The sequence below is a fragment of the Amblyomma maculatum genome, chromosome 3 (assembly GCF_055883805.1).
Source record: "Amblyomma maculatum isolate TAMU_Amacu chromosome 3, ASM5588380v1, whole genome shotgun sequence".
Classification (NCBI taxonomy): Eukaryota; Metazoa; Arthropoda; class Arachnida; order Ixodida; family Ixodidae; genus Amblyomma; species Amblyomma maculatum.
The window spans coordinates 174,466,793-174,485,161 of NC_139346.1; the positions used below are offsets into that span (position 1 = coordinate 174,466,793).

Below are 18,369 nucleotides of genomic sequence, written 5' to 3' on the forward strand. Positions count from 1 at the left end.
CAGACCTAAGTGCACCTAATGGCATTTCTAGCTTGGGGTAAGCTAATTGTCATGACATAGTGAGTTGCTAAGAGTCATGGGAACCTTAAAGGCACTGTATTAGGAGCTTTATAGTAGTAATATGCTATGAAAAAAAAAAAAGAAGTACTGCTGTTTAACTAAAATGTGCTATAACTGTGTCAATCCTTTTTTTCTGTACTGGTGAAATTTTTCGACCTATCATGGAGTGTAATGCAAAGCATTATTACTATTACTTGACCAAAATGACCTCTTTCACATAATATTAAGGACAAACTTCAAAATAGGAATACTGGTCTTGTCGTGAGACAGGTGTGTGCAATCAGTGCTGTGTATTGTGCTGCCGTTCTATTGTCCTGTGCTTCATTTTTGTTAGCCATGAAAATTTTTGTATTATGATTTATAAGAGTCGCTCGAAGTGTATTGTGTGTACTGAAAGGAACTACACAGTCACACAATGGATCCTCCAAAGTTGTAATGCATATGGCTTGCATTTTGATATGAATAGATCACAAGTATTTCTTGAAGTACCAGTGGGATGTATATAGACGTGGTTTTTGTGTTACCACTTTCATTTATGGTTGTATTCGATGTGAAAGGCACCTTGGCTGCCACCTGGGGGTTCAGTTCCTGTGCAGCTTAAAAGAGCTAGGCTTTTGCGGCAGGCTGCCAGACTGTATGGGCGATTTTCTTTCGAATGTGGCCGGGTGTATATCTTTCCAGAAGTTTCTGCTGGGTGTTGCACTGTTTGCTGGAAAATGAACGTAGAAAGAATAATACTTCAGACAGCCATGTACCTGGCCTATACTGACAATCAAAATATTAGCTACGAGATTGTTTAAAGACCACCCCACATAGACCTAAATCCCCTCTTTAACCAAGCCCTATCATCGTGCCTGTGTGGACTAGGGGCATCTGAGGGTCCTGGAAGGCTGTATTCCAATGTTGCCATCCCACATTAAAGGCGAAGCCTGAGTTGTCAGTGCCTGTCCGAGTTGGCGGGGCCTATGTCACACCGCCCGACGACCGGTCAGTGCACAGCCGTGTCATCGATCAACTAATTGCCATCCAGAGCCATGCCAATGATTTTTATCTCACAACACTGACAGTGCTGACGCCAGATTTCTTAGGGGAAATGGAGCCGTCAACTCCACCACATTAAAACAGGGCATACAGTCAAATCCATCACTCTGGCTGAACGAAACAAAGCCACCAGCATAACCCGCAACAGATAGTCCACTTTTCTGCCACGCATCAATGCAGTGAATCCTTCCACATCCTCAACTTCCTAAATCTGATCATAAGGAAGCACTGGTGCTCTTACTGAGCATGTATTTTTAATGTGTATCATTCTTTCTTACTAATGCATTAATAATGCATTGCGGTAATGGCTCAGTCACTGAACATCTAATTGCCATGCTGCATTTGCAGTCTATCTTTTTTACCAATGGTTATAAATGTTACAGTGCATGTTTCTGGCTCCTTGTACTGGATATTGTGTGAAAACAAGTGTTTGTGGCTTCCTTGCTTGTGCTGTAAGAAAGAAAGAGTGATTTCTTACTAGATTTCTTGGCACATGGTCACCGTTTGTCTTGTAGATTGGCTCTATAACCTTTGTACCCTTGCTTCACTTTGTGCCTACAGGCTCATCTTGGTGCCTCCGTACACTCAACCTATTGGCGGCCTGGAAGTGGTGTGGATTGTCGTGGTCACTGACTTTGTTCTCAAGTTGATTACCATTCTGGTGAAGGCAGCTATCCTCGCCCTGCCAGCATGCCTCTCTGCTTTCCCCAGACGAGTATGTGTTTGCCTTTTTCACCTGTAATGACCAGAGCTGCTTGCTGCATTTTGTTCCCGAAACATATATCGTAGTTACTCGGATCCAGGCCTATCACTATTCTAAGCGGTCACCCCAAAGTTTAAAGTCCCTCCACCCAAAAACTTTGCTTGAATGTAAGCGGGCCGAAAAGCAGTTGTGAACGATGGCAGGGACAGCGTGCAAACAACATTTATTTGTAGGGACTTGCTTTCGCTCGCTTGTTGTCCTCATCGCTGACCTCCTTGTTACCGTCCTTTTCGTACAGTACGCAATTTTGTATGCCATCAAGTGCATTGGAAATGCTGCACTTTCAGAATGAGCATGCCACCAAGCCTTCCGAATGTCCACCCAGTCTGCAGCAATCCAGCTAGCTACAACTCATTGCGACACGAGCTTGATAAGGCCTGCTGGAGTTCTCTAGCTTTTTACGGTTTTATGCCGTGTTTTATGATACGACGACAAAATCGTTGTCTCTGAACCGGTGTACAAGTTACACATCTCTCTCGTATTTTCAAAAAACTATCGGCCTAGATTCAAATGCACACCATACCTAAGAAGCAGATTATGACTAGCAGCTTACTGGTATCGCTCAAGAAGAAAGTACACAACAGTTGCATGCTACCTGTACTCACCTATGGGACTGAAACGTGGAGGGTAACGAAGGGGGCTCTACTTAAGCTGAGGGCAACACGGACAGCTATGAAACAAAAAATGCTGATAAGAGATAGGAAGCGTGCAGAGTGGGTCAGAGAAATAACTCAAGTTATTGACATTCTAGTGGAAATCAAGAAGAAATGGGCGTGGGCAGGACATGTGGTGCGAAGAGAAGATAATCGATGGTCGCTTAGGGTAACAAACGATTTCAAGGGAAGGAAAGCGTAGCATGGGGCGGCAGAAAGTTAGGTGGGCGGATGAGGTTAAGAAGTTTGCAGGGGTCAAGTGGATGCTGCTAGCACAGGGCGGGGTTAATGGGAGGAATATGAGAGAAGCCTTCACCCTGCAATAGGTATAGGGCTGAGGATGATGATGATGACTTAAGGAGCATCTCACCATCACAGCCCCTTTATTGCTATAGCTGGGCAGTGATAGGCAAGCTAAACACTTTGGTTTTCAATGTGCTTGATCTTGTGTAGCTGCGTTTGAAATTTAATGCCGTATTTCAGATGTGTGGTGGGCATTTCCGTTTGTTTCGACCACAGGGCCGCTACTACCTGTTTGTGGAGAACTGCTCGCAGCTGTACCGATCGGTGATGCCCATGCAACACTGGCTTTACTACTTCTCCGAGTCGTACACCGGCACGGGCAAGATGTTCAGCATGGTCTTGTCTGGGGCATACCTGCTCTGCAAGGTCTGTCTTCTCTAATTGTTCGCTGTTTCGACTGGCCATCGTGGTGCTTTAGCACGGGCCACGTAAATTCTGTCAGCATCTAAGGTTTTTGCCTGAAACCTTGTGCAAGGGCGACTTGATCCTTCGCGCACATTTTTGCTTGTGTTGTATTTCCTCGTACTTCCTCGTATATCCTGTATTTCCGAACTGTACCTAACATTGCACCAAACCTGCCCGAGTTCCCTTGAAGTTTGAATTATCGAGGTTCAATTGCGCTTTTTCATGCAAAGGTGGGTTTTCATTTCGCTCGAAATTTGCAAAATAATTCCTGGCTACATCATTGGCAGAGTATGTTAAGTTTCAAGATGACAAAAGCTCAGCTTTTGAACTCACTTTGATCTAGGTCATGAATGGGAGAATGAAATGAATAAGCAATGCAATTCCATTCTTAAATAATGTTCCAGATGGTCTGCTGATGTACATGTCGCTATCCTGATGTCCACTTGTTTGCAATAGTTCTAGATCAAAACGGAAAACGTGCCCTTTGATGCCAATGATGCAAAAATGCAAAAAGACTGAAGTGATGCCTCTCCCACGGTCTAGTTTCTTGCCTCAATTTCAAACCTCCAGTTGCTTTTGTGGCTAGCCAGTGAGTTCAAAAGTGAGAGCTTTTGAACTCACTGGCTAGCCACAAAAGCAACTGGAGATTTGAAATTGAGGCAAGAAACTAGACCGTGGGAGAGGCATCACTTCAGTATTTTTGCATTTTTGCATTTTTGCATCATTGGCATCGTGGGGCATGTTTTCCATTTTGATCTAGGTCATGAATGGGAGAATTAAATGAATAAGCAATGCAATTCCATTCTTAAATAATGCTCCAGATGGTCTGCTGATGTACAGTCGACGTCACCCTTGCGTAGAGCGCTCAGGAGACACACGTCACTGCAAATAAGGTTAGATATTGCCCCAGTTGATAGGTTCTTGCGGCAACACTCGAGTGAAAGTGGTTCCTCAGATAGCCGCAACCAAGGTAGACACTAGCACCTAGCCCAGATGTCTGGAGCTGGAGTCTCTTTTCGGCTTTTGTATCCCGATATGTCTTGCTCGAGCGCTCTACACAAGGGTGACGTCGACTGTACATGTCACTATCCTGATGTCCACTTGTTTGCAATAGTTATATTCAGTTGTCGTACTTATCAGTCATTTAATAGTCATAGCCTAATGGAATGGACATCATGCCACCTCTTCCTATCGTGGAAAAAAAAATCACTTTAGGTTTATGTGTTACGCACTAAAGCTTGAAAGAAAAAATATGTCGGTATGTCATGTCATCGGATTTTTTTTTCTCCTGCTTTTCTTCCTTTCCCAACATACGTTGCACCGTGAGCGATTCACTTCTTATGTAAATCAGTGGCCTTTTTGTCCTTTCACTGTGTGTCATTACATCACTGTCTTTTGTTGCTGTTAAGACTAAAGGAATCACAGAGTGCACAACTCTGTTTTAGGAAATTAGTCAACTTAGTGACAGCGCTTCTTATACTAACCACATGGTGGAGTGTACATCTAAGCCTAGCAGATGTGAGTGCTGTACTTAAGAAAGGGCGTAAGGTAGAGATAGAAGCTGGCGGTAGTCCATGTGGAAGACTTGCGGTGTTTTTAATTGCAACTCACTGTGGTTGGTGTGCTTTCCTTCAGAATCTGACCGAAACATAATTATTTACTTGCTGAAGTATTTGGACAACGTTCAGTGCTTTCCTCCAGTTACTCATAGAAAGCATTATTTGTTTTTCAGTGTACAGATGTTGTCTCCAAGACCAGAGCCTGGAAGAGGGGCCTTGTCCAAGTTATGTCGAATGTGGTATGTTTTATTTGTTTTCGGACTTTCGGAAAATGGTGTGTACTTGGCAAATGGCGGAATAAACAGATGGCATATAATTATGCGGGAGGAGAAGAAAGTCGTGCTGATTCCTTAACGAAATGAGATTTCATGCAGTGAAATCTCCTCTCAACCTCCATTAATTTAGGAATGTGGATAATTTCTACTTCCACAGCACTTCCACTCAATGCAAGTGAAGGTGTAAGAAATGCGTGTTAGGTCAAGCACTGCTGGACTAGCAATGGTTAATTTGGACATGTTCCCAAATGGGGACCATGTTAGGTGTGTCTGACTCGGCTAGTAAATAGCATTTTGTGAAAAAATGAGGGGGTAGCCCTTTGTCCACTATTCTTTGAAAGACAATTTGCCACAACTAGTAACAGCAATTTTCTTTATCGTAATTTCAAATGTAATGCGCACTGAATATAAATAATTTTCATAGCCGCTTGTATATTTATTTCATAAGTCACGGCATTTCAGTGTCTTTATTTTTATCAGTTATGAAATTTTGTGCAAAATTAAAAAAAAATAAATCTTTTAGTAGTTTGCGCTGGAAAGCTTAATAGTTGTCTTTTTGAAGGTCTAAATATACTAAGCTAGGCAGAACAATATTTTTTTTAATGAAAACAAAAAAAGATGGCGTGTAGAAGGGTTAAATTGTCGCCGGTATTTTCCTTTGTGAAAACATCATGCCGCCGCTGCACCATTTTGTGGTTTCCTCACTTCCACCTACCGTCCTTCCTATGTACCAAACATATGCACCCATCATGTGCCGTTCACTGATGATGCATTGAAACCTCCTCAGCGCAATGCCACCACTTTATGAGGATGCTTCACTGTACCACATCGCACTGTGAGAGAGGCTGCTGAAAATCATCATTCCCATATAGCTATGACTAGGGGTGTGTGAATCTTTGAAATTTCAAAACCAGATTCAATATGTTTGTTTTCAATTCGTATTCGTTTCGAAAAACTGATGTTCGGAATTGCTGAATATTCAAAAATGACCAAGTACACCATAATTTCACCGCAGTTCCCCTGCACTGCACACTTCACTGCAAAACTTCGCCATGGGGTTCGTGCAGTGATGCATCCTCAAAATTTTTTTAATTTTTTTTGTTTCGTATTTAAAAATTTCAATATTCACACCCCCTAGTTATGACTCAACAGTGCTGAAAGGCCCCTTTCTCCAGAAAATTCAATAGTGGTGCTGTCTGCATTGGCATTGTAAGTGAGAATTCATAGACATTAAGGTCAAGAAATTAGAGATTAACCCCTTTTAGGGGATTTGTGTAAGCAATTGTGTACATGGTGAATTTGGAGCTTTTCGTTTGAGAGCGTGCTCAAGCTAGTACTTATTCCTTTGCTTGGGGCGAATTTGGAATCCTTCACCTTTTATATACAGTGCTTTTTAATGCCAATTACTGAACGCTGCATAAAATATTTTACAGAAAAGTGAGCGTGGTAGCATATCATCTTGTTCTTCTTGTTGACATGCTTAGATATCTATATGCTAATATCTTTTTTCAAATTATTTTTTTTTTCATGTGCACCTTCGAGGCACAAAATGATTTGACAATCCCTAGACTGTTGATTTTATAAAATTGGTGTTTTAATACTACGATTCCCAGTTATTTCTTAAGCGCATGTAAAATATTAACCATTGGTATTTTATATTGTGAAACTAATAAGTGACTTTTTTAAGGCTTGGATTTGATATTTAGGCTAAAAAAATATTCATTTTAATCGAGATGATAAAAGACGCCTTAAAGGGCGTCTTTTATCATCATTATCATTAGCCGGACTCTACCCACTACAGGGAAATGGCTTCTCTTTGTATTGCCCCATTTAACCTGGTCCTTTGCTAGCTGCGTCCACTTGACTCCTGCAGACTTTATACTCGTAGTGTCATTTGCCCACCTGATTTTCTGCTGGCTTGGGCTATACTTGACTTTTCTTGGAATCCAATTTGTTACCCTTAACGACCATCGGTAATCCTCCCTTCACATTACATGTCCTTCTCATGCCCAATTCTTCATGACTTCGACTGGAGTGTCATTAACTCGAGTTTGTTCCCTGACCCACTGTTGATTTCCCGTCTCTTAAAAGATTAAGCTAAGCGAACAGGAATATGCGAATATAGCAATAAGAATATAGCACTTATACGAACAAGAATCCGCAAGGGTGGCTGCAGACAACAGTTGTGCGAATAGAGTTCGACAGTATACTGAGGGCTATTCTATATTTCTACCTTAGGATGGTTTCTTTACATTCTTCTTTCCCCCGAAATGTGCAGTAAGCGCAGTGATTACGTTTGACTGTAGTTGAACGGAAATGGAACAGAATGGCTTGATCTGGTCCGGAGCATTAAAAACAAAGGGGTTCGATGAATTGCCAATGTCTTGGGCAGTCATTTCTGTACAGTTATCATAATTTTCAGTATGACAATGCAACGGCATAAATTAATATCGGCATCAACTTTACATCAGTCAGTTTACATCACTGCTTCACATTTAGCGGTAAATGTTTAAGGTGGTCAGTCAGCGCAATTACCTTAGTATCCACTTCCCAACTGAAAGCAGCCTAACTGAATGGCTAGTTTTGCATAAATTGCCATCACTTGAGAGTATACTGGGTGTTATGTTCAACTCTCTGACTTTTGGTTGCATTGATTTTCTTTTTGCTTTCTTGTTTACTGTGGGCTTCATGTCTAGCTCACTTGTACAACCATGCAGTTTCATGCATATAGCATCTGAACCTACTTCTGGCCCAGACTGAATAGGAAACAAGAAAAAATAACTAAATAAATAAATATGTAGTAAACAAAAGTAAATAGTAAAGAAACAGACAAGATAGTAAAGCATAAAACTTGCTTTCCTTATGCGAGATGGGCATGCTTCGATTGCCCGATCAGAATTTCCTCCTTTTCCCTGAAACGCTCTCCATTCCTTCAAATAATTCTAATATCCCTCCCTTTGTTTGTGCCTTTGTGATTGTAAGCAATTTTCTTTCTTTTTCTCATTCACTTGTTTGCTGGGTGTAAATGTCACCATTCATACTCCATTTTCTTCTTGGAACATCCCCGCATTATTTAGCGTTTTGTTTTTGCAAAGCGCAGCAATTATAACCCTGCTACAATGCATACTTTCAGAATTACGGGCACCCACCGACAGCAGAACAGACAAAGGCAGTGGGGGACTCCTGCCCCATTTGTCAAGATGACTTCAAGCGACCAACCATGCTTGCATGCAACGTAAGTAGCTGTGTCGTTGGCTGCTAAAAATATTCAAGGTGTCTTATAATATAGCTTGTTCTGTACTGCTGAGCACAAGTTTCCTTTAACAAGTAATGCCATGGTCATCCAATATGTTAATTTTGTAGTCTGGAAAGTAATAATGGACCTTATTATTTTATTTACTAAATTTGAGCTCCCTAGACTCATTCTTTATTTCGAAATACGGGGCTGAAGACTACGAAGCTGCTCCCACTGGCAGTGATTGCCGTGTTGAAATGCTTTGCTGACATCACAGGCCAGCATCGGCTACTGCGTCGTCTGCTGGCGTTCTGGCTCCAATAAACTGCCGATACACTGTGCTTGTTCGCGCTTGCCCAAAGACTAGCAAGACTCCCAGTTACCCTACTGAGCATGTTTCTGAAAACAGAACACACACTGTAGTGAAGCTCGATTTAGTTTGTGCCCGTAGATCCACTTTTGGCGCGACGATGGCAGCGTTGCCCCCATCACCGTAAGCATCGCCACGACAGCCGTGCCTTCCGTAAACCGCCCCTGTCAGTGCACCACGGTGTCAGAAAAGAATGATAAATTTGTTTTTCTCATGATAATAATAGGGTAAGAATTTTTGCTCACAGCCACATGGCAGCTTCTGTTGAAGTGGTGCCTGTGTTCTTGTACGCTAGCTCTGGTGCTAAGGTGTCACCGAAAATAATTTATTTTACTACAAAACAGTGGAGTTGAGAGCAAGTAGTTCTCATGATCGAGTAACTCGTTTACTACAACGCGTCGCTGGTCACTTACAAAGTGCCATCTGCTGGTCTTTGATGTGAAGCAATCTAAGCCCAGCGACGATTAGGAAGAAGCAAACGGGCATAGCGCCGTCATCTGCCGTGCTTGTGGGCGGCACCATTATGGTAAGCTTGTGGCACCCGATGCTGTAAGCCTTAGGAGCCTGTCGTCTGCTTTCATTATGCAGCTGTGGCCAGACTTGGGCCCAACAACGAGCAGCGCAAACGGCGCCGCTAGGACGGGACAGGGTATTGGGTGCCTTGATGTAGCGCTCTGCACCCTATACACTACCGTGCTGTGCCATCAGATTGTACTCAAAGATTGTACAAAAGCGCTGTTGGATGGCAGAGACGCGTTTGATTGTACAATGTGTACGTTGTTGGAGTGGGCCGGCCTGTGCGCCTTTCGTACTCGGATGCCAGCATACATCTGAATCCCGCTCACAGGTGCCGCTATTTCCTAGGGATCGAAAAGCTCAGTTTGCTTTAAACGCGATTAGCGGCATGACTGCTGTTTGGTCCGTCACATCGACTTACCGCATCTTCAAGTAACGGCCGCGTCGCGGTTGACACTGCTCGTGCACAGAAGATGCAGCGGGCGACGTGGCGTCAGTCTATGTCATCACCGTGTGGGCCGGTTGTCAGATCAGCAGGCTGTTCACAAAGAAACGAAAAATGCTGCAGCTGTCATATTTATGACTGAGCATTTTTTTTTTTGTTGCATATTAGAAAACCTTAACTTCGTATTGTGAGCCTCATAGCCAACAATGCGGCATTGGTGCATAAAATTGTAATTATTTCATATCCCTGCATAAAGTTTTATGGTCACCCCAGGAATTAGGAATTTTTTAATGTCCTAAATAGTCACTTAGGCCTTAGAGGTACATTATGGAAAAAGGAAAAGTGAGATAACAAAAATGCCACAGAATATGAACTCTTGAGAAGCAAATCTTCTGGCTAAACTTCAATGTGATGCACTGGTCTCAGGCACTTATTCAAGTTGCAATTTATTTGCTTGTAACTTCTTTGCCCCTTCGTCTCGGACATTGCCTACATACTAGAAGATAAAATGATGGCCTCATGCTGCTTGCCTCACAACACATCATGAGGCATGCATCTTTTTCTCCATCCCTTCGTGCTCAGCTCTTTCTTTGAGAACAAAAGCAAGAAAGCCTACTATGAAAATTTATTGTCAGTGTCAGAGGCCGCGCTACACAACAAGCCATCGGGGATGGGAATGGATTGAAATAAACATAGCCAGAGTGGCATCAGGAGTGTTTGGCATTCTACTTGATGCAGGTTTCTTCAACTCTCCTCAACGCTTGGATTGTGCAGACATATACAGTTGAAAGTGTATTTACTTACAGTATTGTATTTGTAGCTTTTGCGTTCTATTTTGCTTATGGAGGGTTTCTTGTGGGCTAGTTAAGGCTAAAGAAATGAAATTATGGTGACACTTAGGCTCAACTAACTATTAAGGGCATGACGCGATAGCTTGGGCTACTACCCCACATATAAAGTCTCGCTTTAACCAGGCCGTTTGAACGTGCCTGTGTGGTCTAGGGGTAACATGAATGCAAGGGTCCTGGCAGGCTGATTCTGATATCACCCTTTCATATGAAAGGAGAGCCCCGAGTTGTCAGCGTAACGCCAGGCAACCCTGCGTCCAGTGAGTGAGCGGCCACCTCGGCTGCCAGGTAATGCCTGCCAGCGCCATGCTGTGATTTTTTGCTCGCAACGCTGACGCCGAATTTTCGGTGAAAGAGACCCTCAATGCTGTTGCGTTAATATAGAACACCTGTGTTGTGGCAAAGTGTAGCACAGGATTAGTTGCAAAAGCTGTTTAAAATGTAGGAATGGTTTCGAAAAAGCAACTAGTACTACATATACTAGTGTCAGCACCGTGCAAACTGGGCATGCTTTCCCAGCCTGATAGTTGTTGTGCTGAATATATAATATGCAAGTACATGGCAGATAAAAGACGCTACTGCTACAGAAGCTAGGTTTTGTCTTTGCGCGTTGTTTTGCGTTTATGACTAACCCAGAGGCTCATGTTTGCTTTCTCTATAATGTTTTCACTTCTTTGTTTATTGTTATAGCTCCTCTATTGTTATATTGTTATAGGTATTAGCATGTACACTGTGATGCTTAATGCTGCTCAGTAAAGTAAACCTGTTACAGCAAGGACGTGGCTGCATGAACACAGACGTTCTCTTTTGCAAATGACACGCTTCTTGATACAATGGGTGATTCTCATTCTCCTCTGTTTTCTTCTTCTTCCAGCACATCTTCTGTGAAGAGTGTGTGTCAGTGTGGTTCGACAGGGAACGAACTTGCCCCATGTGCCGAGCACAAATCGCAGACGACCCGACGTGGCGTGATGGGTCAACAACATTCCTTATCCAAGTCTTCTAAGTCTTCTGAGCTGGGACCAAACTGATGTGCTGCTTTCTGTTGGAAGCTAAGGGAAAAAGAAGCAAAAAAATGGAACTGAGCCTGCGTCTAAAATGCCTTACTCTTTGAAGAAGCCTCATCGTGTGTGACCGTATCCAACTCTAACACGGCTGCTGCACGTTTGTTTTCTGTGCTTCTCTGCAGCACCAAGCCTCACTGAGTGACTGAGAAATTCTGCTGAATTGCACGCCACAAGAAAAAATTTTTTTTTTCTTTGGAGGACATGCCGTGCTAAAAGCTTCTTCACTTGTGTGCACGTGTGTGTTTGTGTGTGTGCAATAGTCAAAATGGTGACAGGGCAAATGAAATTTAATCAATAAAGAAAATTATTACAACTGTATTATGGGTATGTACAGTCCTTCCTGGTACCTTGTGACACAGAAAAAGTGTCCTGTTTTATTAAATTTCTAGTATGTTTTTGACAGTGACAGTGCTAGAATGAAGCTTTTGAATGGGATCTATGACTGCATTGAAAACTGCTCAATCAGATCATTTTGCTCGGCTTCTTCTCTCTTCAGTGCATTCAGCTGTATTCTCAACCTGAAACAAATGGAGAAAGAAAGCAAAAAAAAATCAACAGCATAATAATGTTTCACATTTGTAGAAGACAGAGAATCGCCACCACTCTACAATATCTGGCTTCAATTCACTAGTCACATTTTGGAATTTGGTTGCCACTACAATGTAAGGTAAGATTGTGCCAAGGAAGTTGTAACAACCTCCTCAGTCGCTCATTATATCAGTTGTAAGTTAGTTGCAACAATCCCCTTGGTCACTCAGCATTATTTACTAAGTTTGGTAACAGTTTGGTAGTAGCAGGTGCTTAAATCAGTCTGATCTGTTAATACTTACATAAAATATATATATTGTGAATAAACCCCCATTCTTACAATATATTCTTCTGTTTAGTGTATTTCTGCATCATTTTGTCACTTGTTTGAGAACGTTCCTTCCACTACATTGCTACACATTGGAAGAAACTGCAAGCAGCGTAAAGACAGTAAAATTGTGCAAGAAGAGAATTGAACGATAAATTCACGGTGATCCTCGCTGAACTCGATCTGCATTCAACTCAATGCAGATAGTTGTTACACGGCAACTTTCAAGCGCTTTTGAGTTTTAAAGCAAATCCGAGAGCTGGTGTCGCCACTCTCGACGTCACCTAATGCACACAAAGGAAACTTCTCAATGATCATTCAAAATGGCCATGTAGCACCGGATGCTTCAATCCTTCTTAAAACCCTGAATGCAAATAGAGTTCAATGAGGATCGAAAGTGTTCCTGTGAAGGAGGTGTGAATTGCCACAGAACTGCATAATAGCTAAAGAAACAACAACACACAAGACAAATCTGAAGAAGATATGATGCAGCATCTTCCATCTTGTCTTGCAATGCACTGTTTCTTCAATTATGGGTCTGTAGAGACTAGCACAGCTTACTATCCTCCGACGTAACAGCAGAGTTCACCCTTCACTATTACAACTGCAGCCAGCCATCACCCTTTTCTTGTGCCCTATTCCTTCTGCTGGTTTTGTTTACGTCAAAGCTAGATTTCCATACAAAACCTGATTTGACAAATTGTGACTGTGCTTTGTGTCCCTTTTCTCTTCCCGTCTTCAATCCCCTTGTCCCTTTTCCCTTGTGAAGGGTCACCAACTAGAAGCCTTACTGGTTAGCATCCCTGTCTTCCATCCTTCTCCTCCCTATCACCTAATCTATGATCAGTGCAATTTTTACTGTCGATGTGACTAAATAGGCTCATACTGGACATTTGGCCACAGGATTATAACATCCAGGTGGCTTGGGGGCTTCTTTGCTTCCTGTGCAGTGTGGGTATCAACTCGCAACTGTCATCTGGCTCACTGGCTATCAAAGATGTACCGTGAGCATCAGCAACTGAGCTCAGGCTTTCGCATTTCTGCACTGAGACGTGACCGGAAACTGGGAACTGCAACCGATAGTTGGCTGGTGACTCCCAATTTCACACTTAATTGGCTGTAATTAATTACCTAATTAACCCACATCAACCATCTTGTCACTTGCACACCTTTCCTTGACACTCTATCCGATGGTACCATAAATTCTTTTTCTAGCATACCAACCAGTTCCTCTTTTACAGCTCTAACTGGTCATGCCCATGCAAAACCCGCCTGCATAGTCATACAATGCTTACTCATAAATAAATGGTGCTGGCTCTTAATTTTCACCTGACCATGCCTAACTTGAGTGATGTATCCAAGTTTTCTCTCTTTCCAGGAGAAAAAAAAAAAAAGGAGGGAACAGGATTGAATTAGAGACGGGAAATATGGTGATTAGACCACCCGCCCATCCATATAAGCACCTTCTAAGCTCGTTGTGGGCAAGGACCACACAGTGACCATATCAAAAAAAAAAGGTCACCCTTATTCACGACAAGCTAAAAGTGGATAAAGATATGTTTTTCTGGGATAAATCACAAAATAAACGCGTTAAGATAGTGTACCAGGATAAGAGAGTAGATCAGCAGGACAAAGCATGACGAGAAGTGCAAGATCAGAACAAACGTTTGCGCATAATAAACATCAATGCGCGTAGTTTAGTTAATAAGACAGACATGTTCGAATTAGAGCTATTACACCATGATCCGCACGTTGCAGTAATTACTGAGACATGGCTTCACAGTGATGTGAATGATGAGGACGTTTTCCCTCCCTCTTATACTGTATTTCGAAAAGACAGGGAATCTAGGGGTGGTGGAGTGGCTGTCCTAATTAAGAAACAAATTGAAGCTGTTTTGCAAGATGACGTACATGATATTGAATGCCTGTGTGTGAAACTCTCCTGTTGGGGACAAAACTTTGTTTTATATGCTGTTTATAGACCCCCTAGTTCTGGAACTGACTACCTAACTAAACTAGAAAATCATCTCTTACAGTACCAAAACAGTAAAATTTTATTGATGGGTGACTTCAACTTGCCAGGTGTGGATTGGGAACTCCTTGAGTGTATCGGTGCTTGCACAAAGCAAGCCAGCATATTGTTTAAAATAATGCTTACCCACAACCTGACGCAAATAGTTCATGAACCAACCCGTATTGTCGGTCCCACGAATTCATTGTTAGATTTGCTGTTCGTCCCTCGCGACATCGTGAATTTTACGGTTTCTGTGGAACAAGGCCTGTCTGACCACCAGTTGGTTAGTGCTTCCTTTCCCCTAGTACGGCAAACAAAAAAGAAACACTTATCTTCACGTTACTTTAAAGATTATTCGCGTGCCAATGACGCGTCTATCATTGAACATCTCGAAACTTCCCTTGTTGATTTCGATGACGCCGATGTCTGCGCACTCTGGGACAGTTTCAAAAAAATCTGTTCGTATTGTATCAATACTTTTGTACCTAACAGGCACAAAAAAGAAAGAAAGGAAACGCCATGGATGACACGCAGTATAATTCAAATGAGGCGAAGGGTAAAACGGTACAAGAAAAAACGCGCAGATCCTGATGTGCTAAAGGAATTACTGGACAATCTAGCACGTGCCTTACGTGATTTAAAAGATTATTTCTTCAACACATCCCTTCAAAACTTTATAAAAACCGAGCCAAGTAAGTTTTGGAATTACATTAGTGAAAAAAAGAAAGCAGTCACACAAATATTGGTGGACAACACTACGGTATGTGATCCAAAGGCTATTACTGAACATTTTAATAGTTATTTTCAAAGTGTATTTTCTGCCCCGAGCACAGGTACCGACAATAGCCGAGTGTATTACCCCGCCGAAGTGAATTTTATTACTTATCCTGGTGTCCTTTCAATGTTGCTGAACTTGAAAACCAAAACGTCATGTGGCCCTGACAACATTCCAAACGCATTTCTGCGACGCTATGCCGAAACTCTGGCTCAATTCCTCGTAATAATTTTTCGCGCTTCAATGTCATTGGGTAAAATACCCGATGACTGGAAGACAGCCCGAATTGTTCCCGTTTATAAAAAAGGAGACCGTCTTCTCTTGCAGAACTACCGTCCAATATCATTGACGTCCCCATGCTGTAAACTATTAGAACATATAGTTGCACATTGTATGAACAAATTTTTAGAAAAAAATCGCGTGCTATCTAGCTTCCAGCACGGGTTCAGAAAAGGGCTCTCGACGGTAACACAGCTAATTACAGTAATTAATTCATTTGCTTCCTCTATAGATAATAAAGGCCAAATCGATGCAATATTTTTGGATTTTAGCAAGGCATTTGACAAAGTTCCTCATGATAAACTAATTTTTAAAATGAAAGAAATTGGCATTCCTGATATTTTAGTAACATGGATTAATGCATACATAAAAGACCGCAAACAGTTTGTTGAAGTGGGGGGACAACGTTCGGGCTCTCTCCCAGTTTCATCCGGTGTTCCCCAAGGAAGCGTTCTGGGCCCTCTGCTTTTCCTTTTGTATGACAATGATATTGTTGAAGTTGTTAACCCACCAGTGCAAATTCGATTGTTTGCCGACGATTGTATTCTATACAGAGAAGTTACAAATAGGGAAGATCAATGTGACCTGGACAGTGCCTTGAACAACGTTTCCGAATGGTGCGACCGATGGGACATGATTCTGAATGCTGATAAAAGTGTTTATATGCCGATAACTCGAAAAACCATACGTCATAGCTACACATATAAATTAGGCTCTCTCCCTCTTCAACAAGTATCCAACTACAAATACCTAGGAGTAACCATAAGCAGCAATCTATCGTGGAACTTGCACATAAACAATATCTGCTCTGCTGCATTTAGAAAATTGTGCTGCTTAAGACATAAACTAAAAAATGCTCCTTCTAACATTAAGCTACTTTGTTATTCTTCATTAATTAGACCTAAACTCGAATATGCATGCATAGTATGGGACCCGTATACTAAATCTAACGTAAAAAATCTGGAAAGAATACAGAGAAGAGGTGTCAGGTTTATTTTTAATAAATATGCAAGGTCTGACTCCCCAACCACTTTAATGGAGACAAATAAAATTGAACTACTTGAACATCGAAGAAGAAAGCTTAGATTAAAGTTTATTTTTGAGTTATTACATAACAAACTCGGTTTGGATCCATCATCATACTTAACGCCGGCGACAACCAGACAAACTCGTCAACACCATCCCAGACCCCTAACCCCTATATTCGCTAGAACAGACACATACAAATTTTCGTTCTTTCCACGCACAATAACAGATTGGAATCAGCTAGTTAATCCACTGTCCCTTGAGTTTTAACCAATTGCTGCTATACTGTGTTGTCTTTTTTTTTTTTTTTTTTTTTGAAGTGTTGCGTTTTCTTTTGTACCTTGATTGACTTGTTCACCCACCCTGCTGGGACTCAGTGTCCGCAGTATTTTGTAAATAAATAAATAAATAAATAAATAAATAAAAATATTCTAGCACGCCATGCAGCTTCGTCAATGGTAGTAGGCTTCAAGCTTTCCCACGCGTATCAAACACATGCCTGGTTTGCTGGACCAACTTTAGCATTCCCAAACTCTACAGAAAAAAAAAAAAAAAAAAAAAAATCGCCGCCAGCGATTATGTCATGAATTTTGAAAGGAATGTGTTTGTTCGAGGGGGGAGCATTTCGGTCAGAAATGAAAACGGAAACGGCAGTATTTCATGCCGAACCTTTCCAGCTCTATCTTCTTCTCAAGAACAAGGGCTTGGAGCTGCTGCTGTTGCATTTCACGATCTTTCGCCACAGACTTCAGCAGGTTCCTTGATCCTATGGCCTGCGATAGGAATCAGCGCGATAACTGCATTGGTCCTTTCTGAAACATTTAAAATGACCAGTTACCTTTAGTTTTTCTTGTTCTACTTCTGCGGCCAGTTTATCGGATATTGCGATGTATTTGTCCACCACGGACTGGAACTCCGTCATCCCTAGTGAAATGAATTCGCTCGGTTACGTTCAAACAAAAAATTCCGAACGATTAAACTTCTTACTTTCAATAAATTTGTGACAGTCATCCTTCAGCTCCTGCGTTTGTCTTGTGGCATCTGGATCTGCAATGCGAATTTTGTTCAACTCGTCGACGTAAATTCCAGCTCGCAAGAACACCTCGTTAGCCATCTGTAAACAAACTCGTTGCTACGGCAACAGGGCGAGTTGCTTTTGTTTGCGTTTTGTGCTTGGGCCACTTGGGCGACATGCTATGGAGATCTACCAAGGTCAATGATCTACCATGTGGAGATGCTCTCCGGTACAGCTTTTTCTTTCTGGGGTTGTTTGTGACGTGTTTGGGCTATATTTCTGTCTGCTTTTTACATTTTGTCATTCTCGTGCTTTTCGGACGTTTCAGCAAACAGCATTGTTGGCGTTATTGCAGGCTCGCTACATTTTAGTTGAGGACGCGGCAACGCCGGCAACCGTGACCGTGCGGAATTTCTTTAAATTATTTATTTCTTCGCATTTTTCAGAGTTTTCCGATTATTACATCATTGTATTGTTGCATCATGACAAAAGTTTATGCTATTTAAATTGCAACTCTTAGACCAGCTGGAAATGAAAAATAATACCTCTAGGAGCGCTTTACACCTTCACCACTGCCAATGATTTGCTTCCGATTGTGCGCTTCTTGAGAATCGAATCTTCGCAGTGTGAGTGGGAGAAGTAAGAAAGGAGTAGGCAGGCTGGAAATGCGTAAGCTGAAAAAGGTAAGGTGTTTCGTCGATTTTCTGCAGCAATTAACATGTGGCCTTGTGTAGTTTTTGCCTTCTACCTTTCCTTGCTATCCTGCCTCTTCACTGCACATTTATTTCCGCCAGACGGGGCTCAGAAGATTGGGTGCTTAAGGTAGCGCTTGCCGCGGCCGATGCCCTTTTTCCCGTCCGTTTT

The 18,369-nt window shown here is 42.0% G+C and overlaps 2 protein-coding genes across 2 annotated transcripts in view; one reads left to right on the top strand and one right to left on the bottom strand.

Annotated features, from left to right (window-relative positions):
* Positions 1 to 11,856, top strand: part of LOC146196999 (E3 ubiquitin-protein ligase RNFT2) — a 30,372-nt gene extending 18,516 nt beyond the window's left edge. Inside the window, exons 7-11 of the mRNA XM_084598720.1 lie at positions 1,663 to 1,816; positions 3,037 to 3,186; positions 4,958 to 5,023; positions 8,193 to 8,294; positions 11,348 to 11,856. Coding sequence (XP_084454846.1) covers positions 1,663 to 1,816; positions 3,037 to 3,186; positions 4,958 to 5,023; positions 8,193 to 8,294; positions 11,348 to 11,479 — 604 coding nt within the window. The 3' untranslated portion in view covers positions 11,480 to 11,856. The remainder of the gene's footprint in view (positions 1 to 1,662; positions 1,817 to 3,036; positions 3,187 to 4,957; positions 5,024 to 8,192; positions 8,295 to 11,347) is intronic.
* A 67-nt stretch (positions 11,857 to 11,923) lies between these two features.
* IFT20 (intraflagellar transport 20) lies at positions 11,924 to 17,679 on the bottom strand. The gene is made up of 4 exons (XM_084598721.1): positions 17,478 to 17,679; positions 17,329 to 17,414; positions 17,160 to 17,263; positions 11,924 to 12,058 (listed from the first exon to the last, which is right to left on the bottom strand). Exons 1-4 carry the CDS (start codon positions 17,602 to 17,604, stop codon positions 11,977 to 11,979), a joined length of 399 nt encoding a protein of 132 aa, XP_084454847.1. The 5' UTR covers positions 17,605 to 17,679; the 3' UTR covers positions 11,924 to 11,976.
* Positions 17,680 to 18,369: the final 690 nt, after the last annotated feature.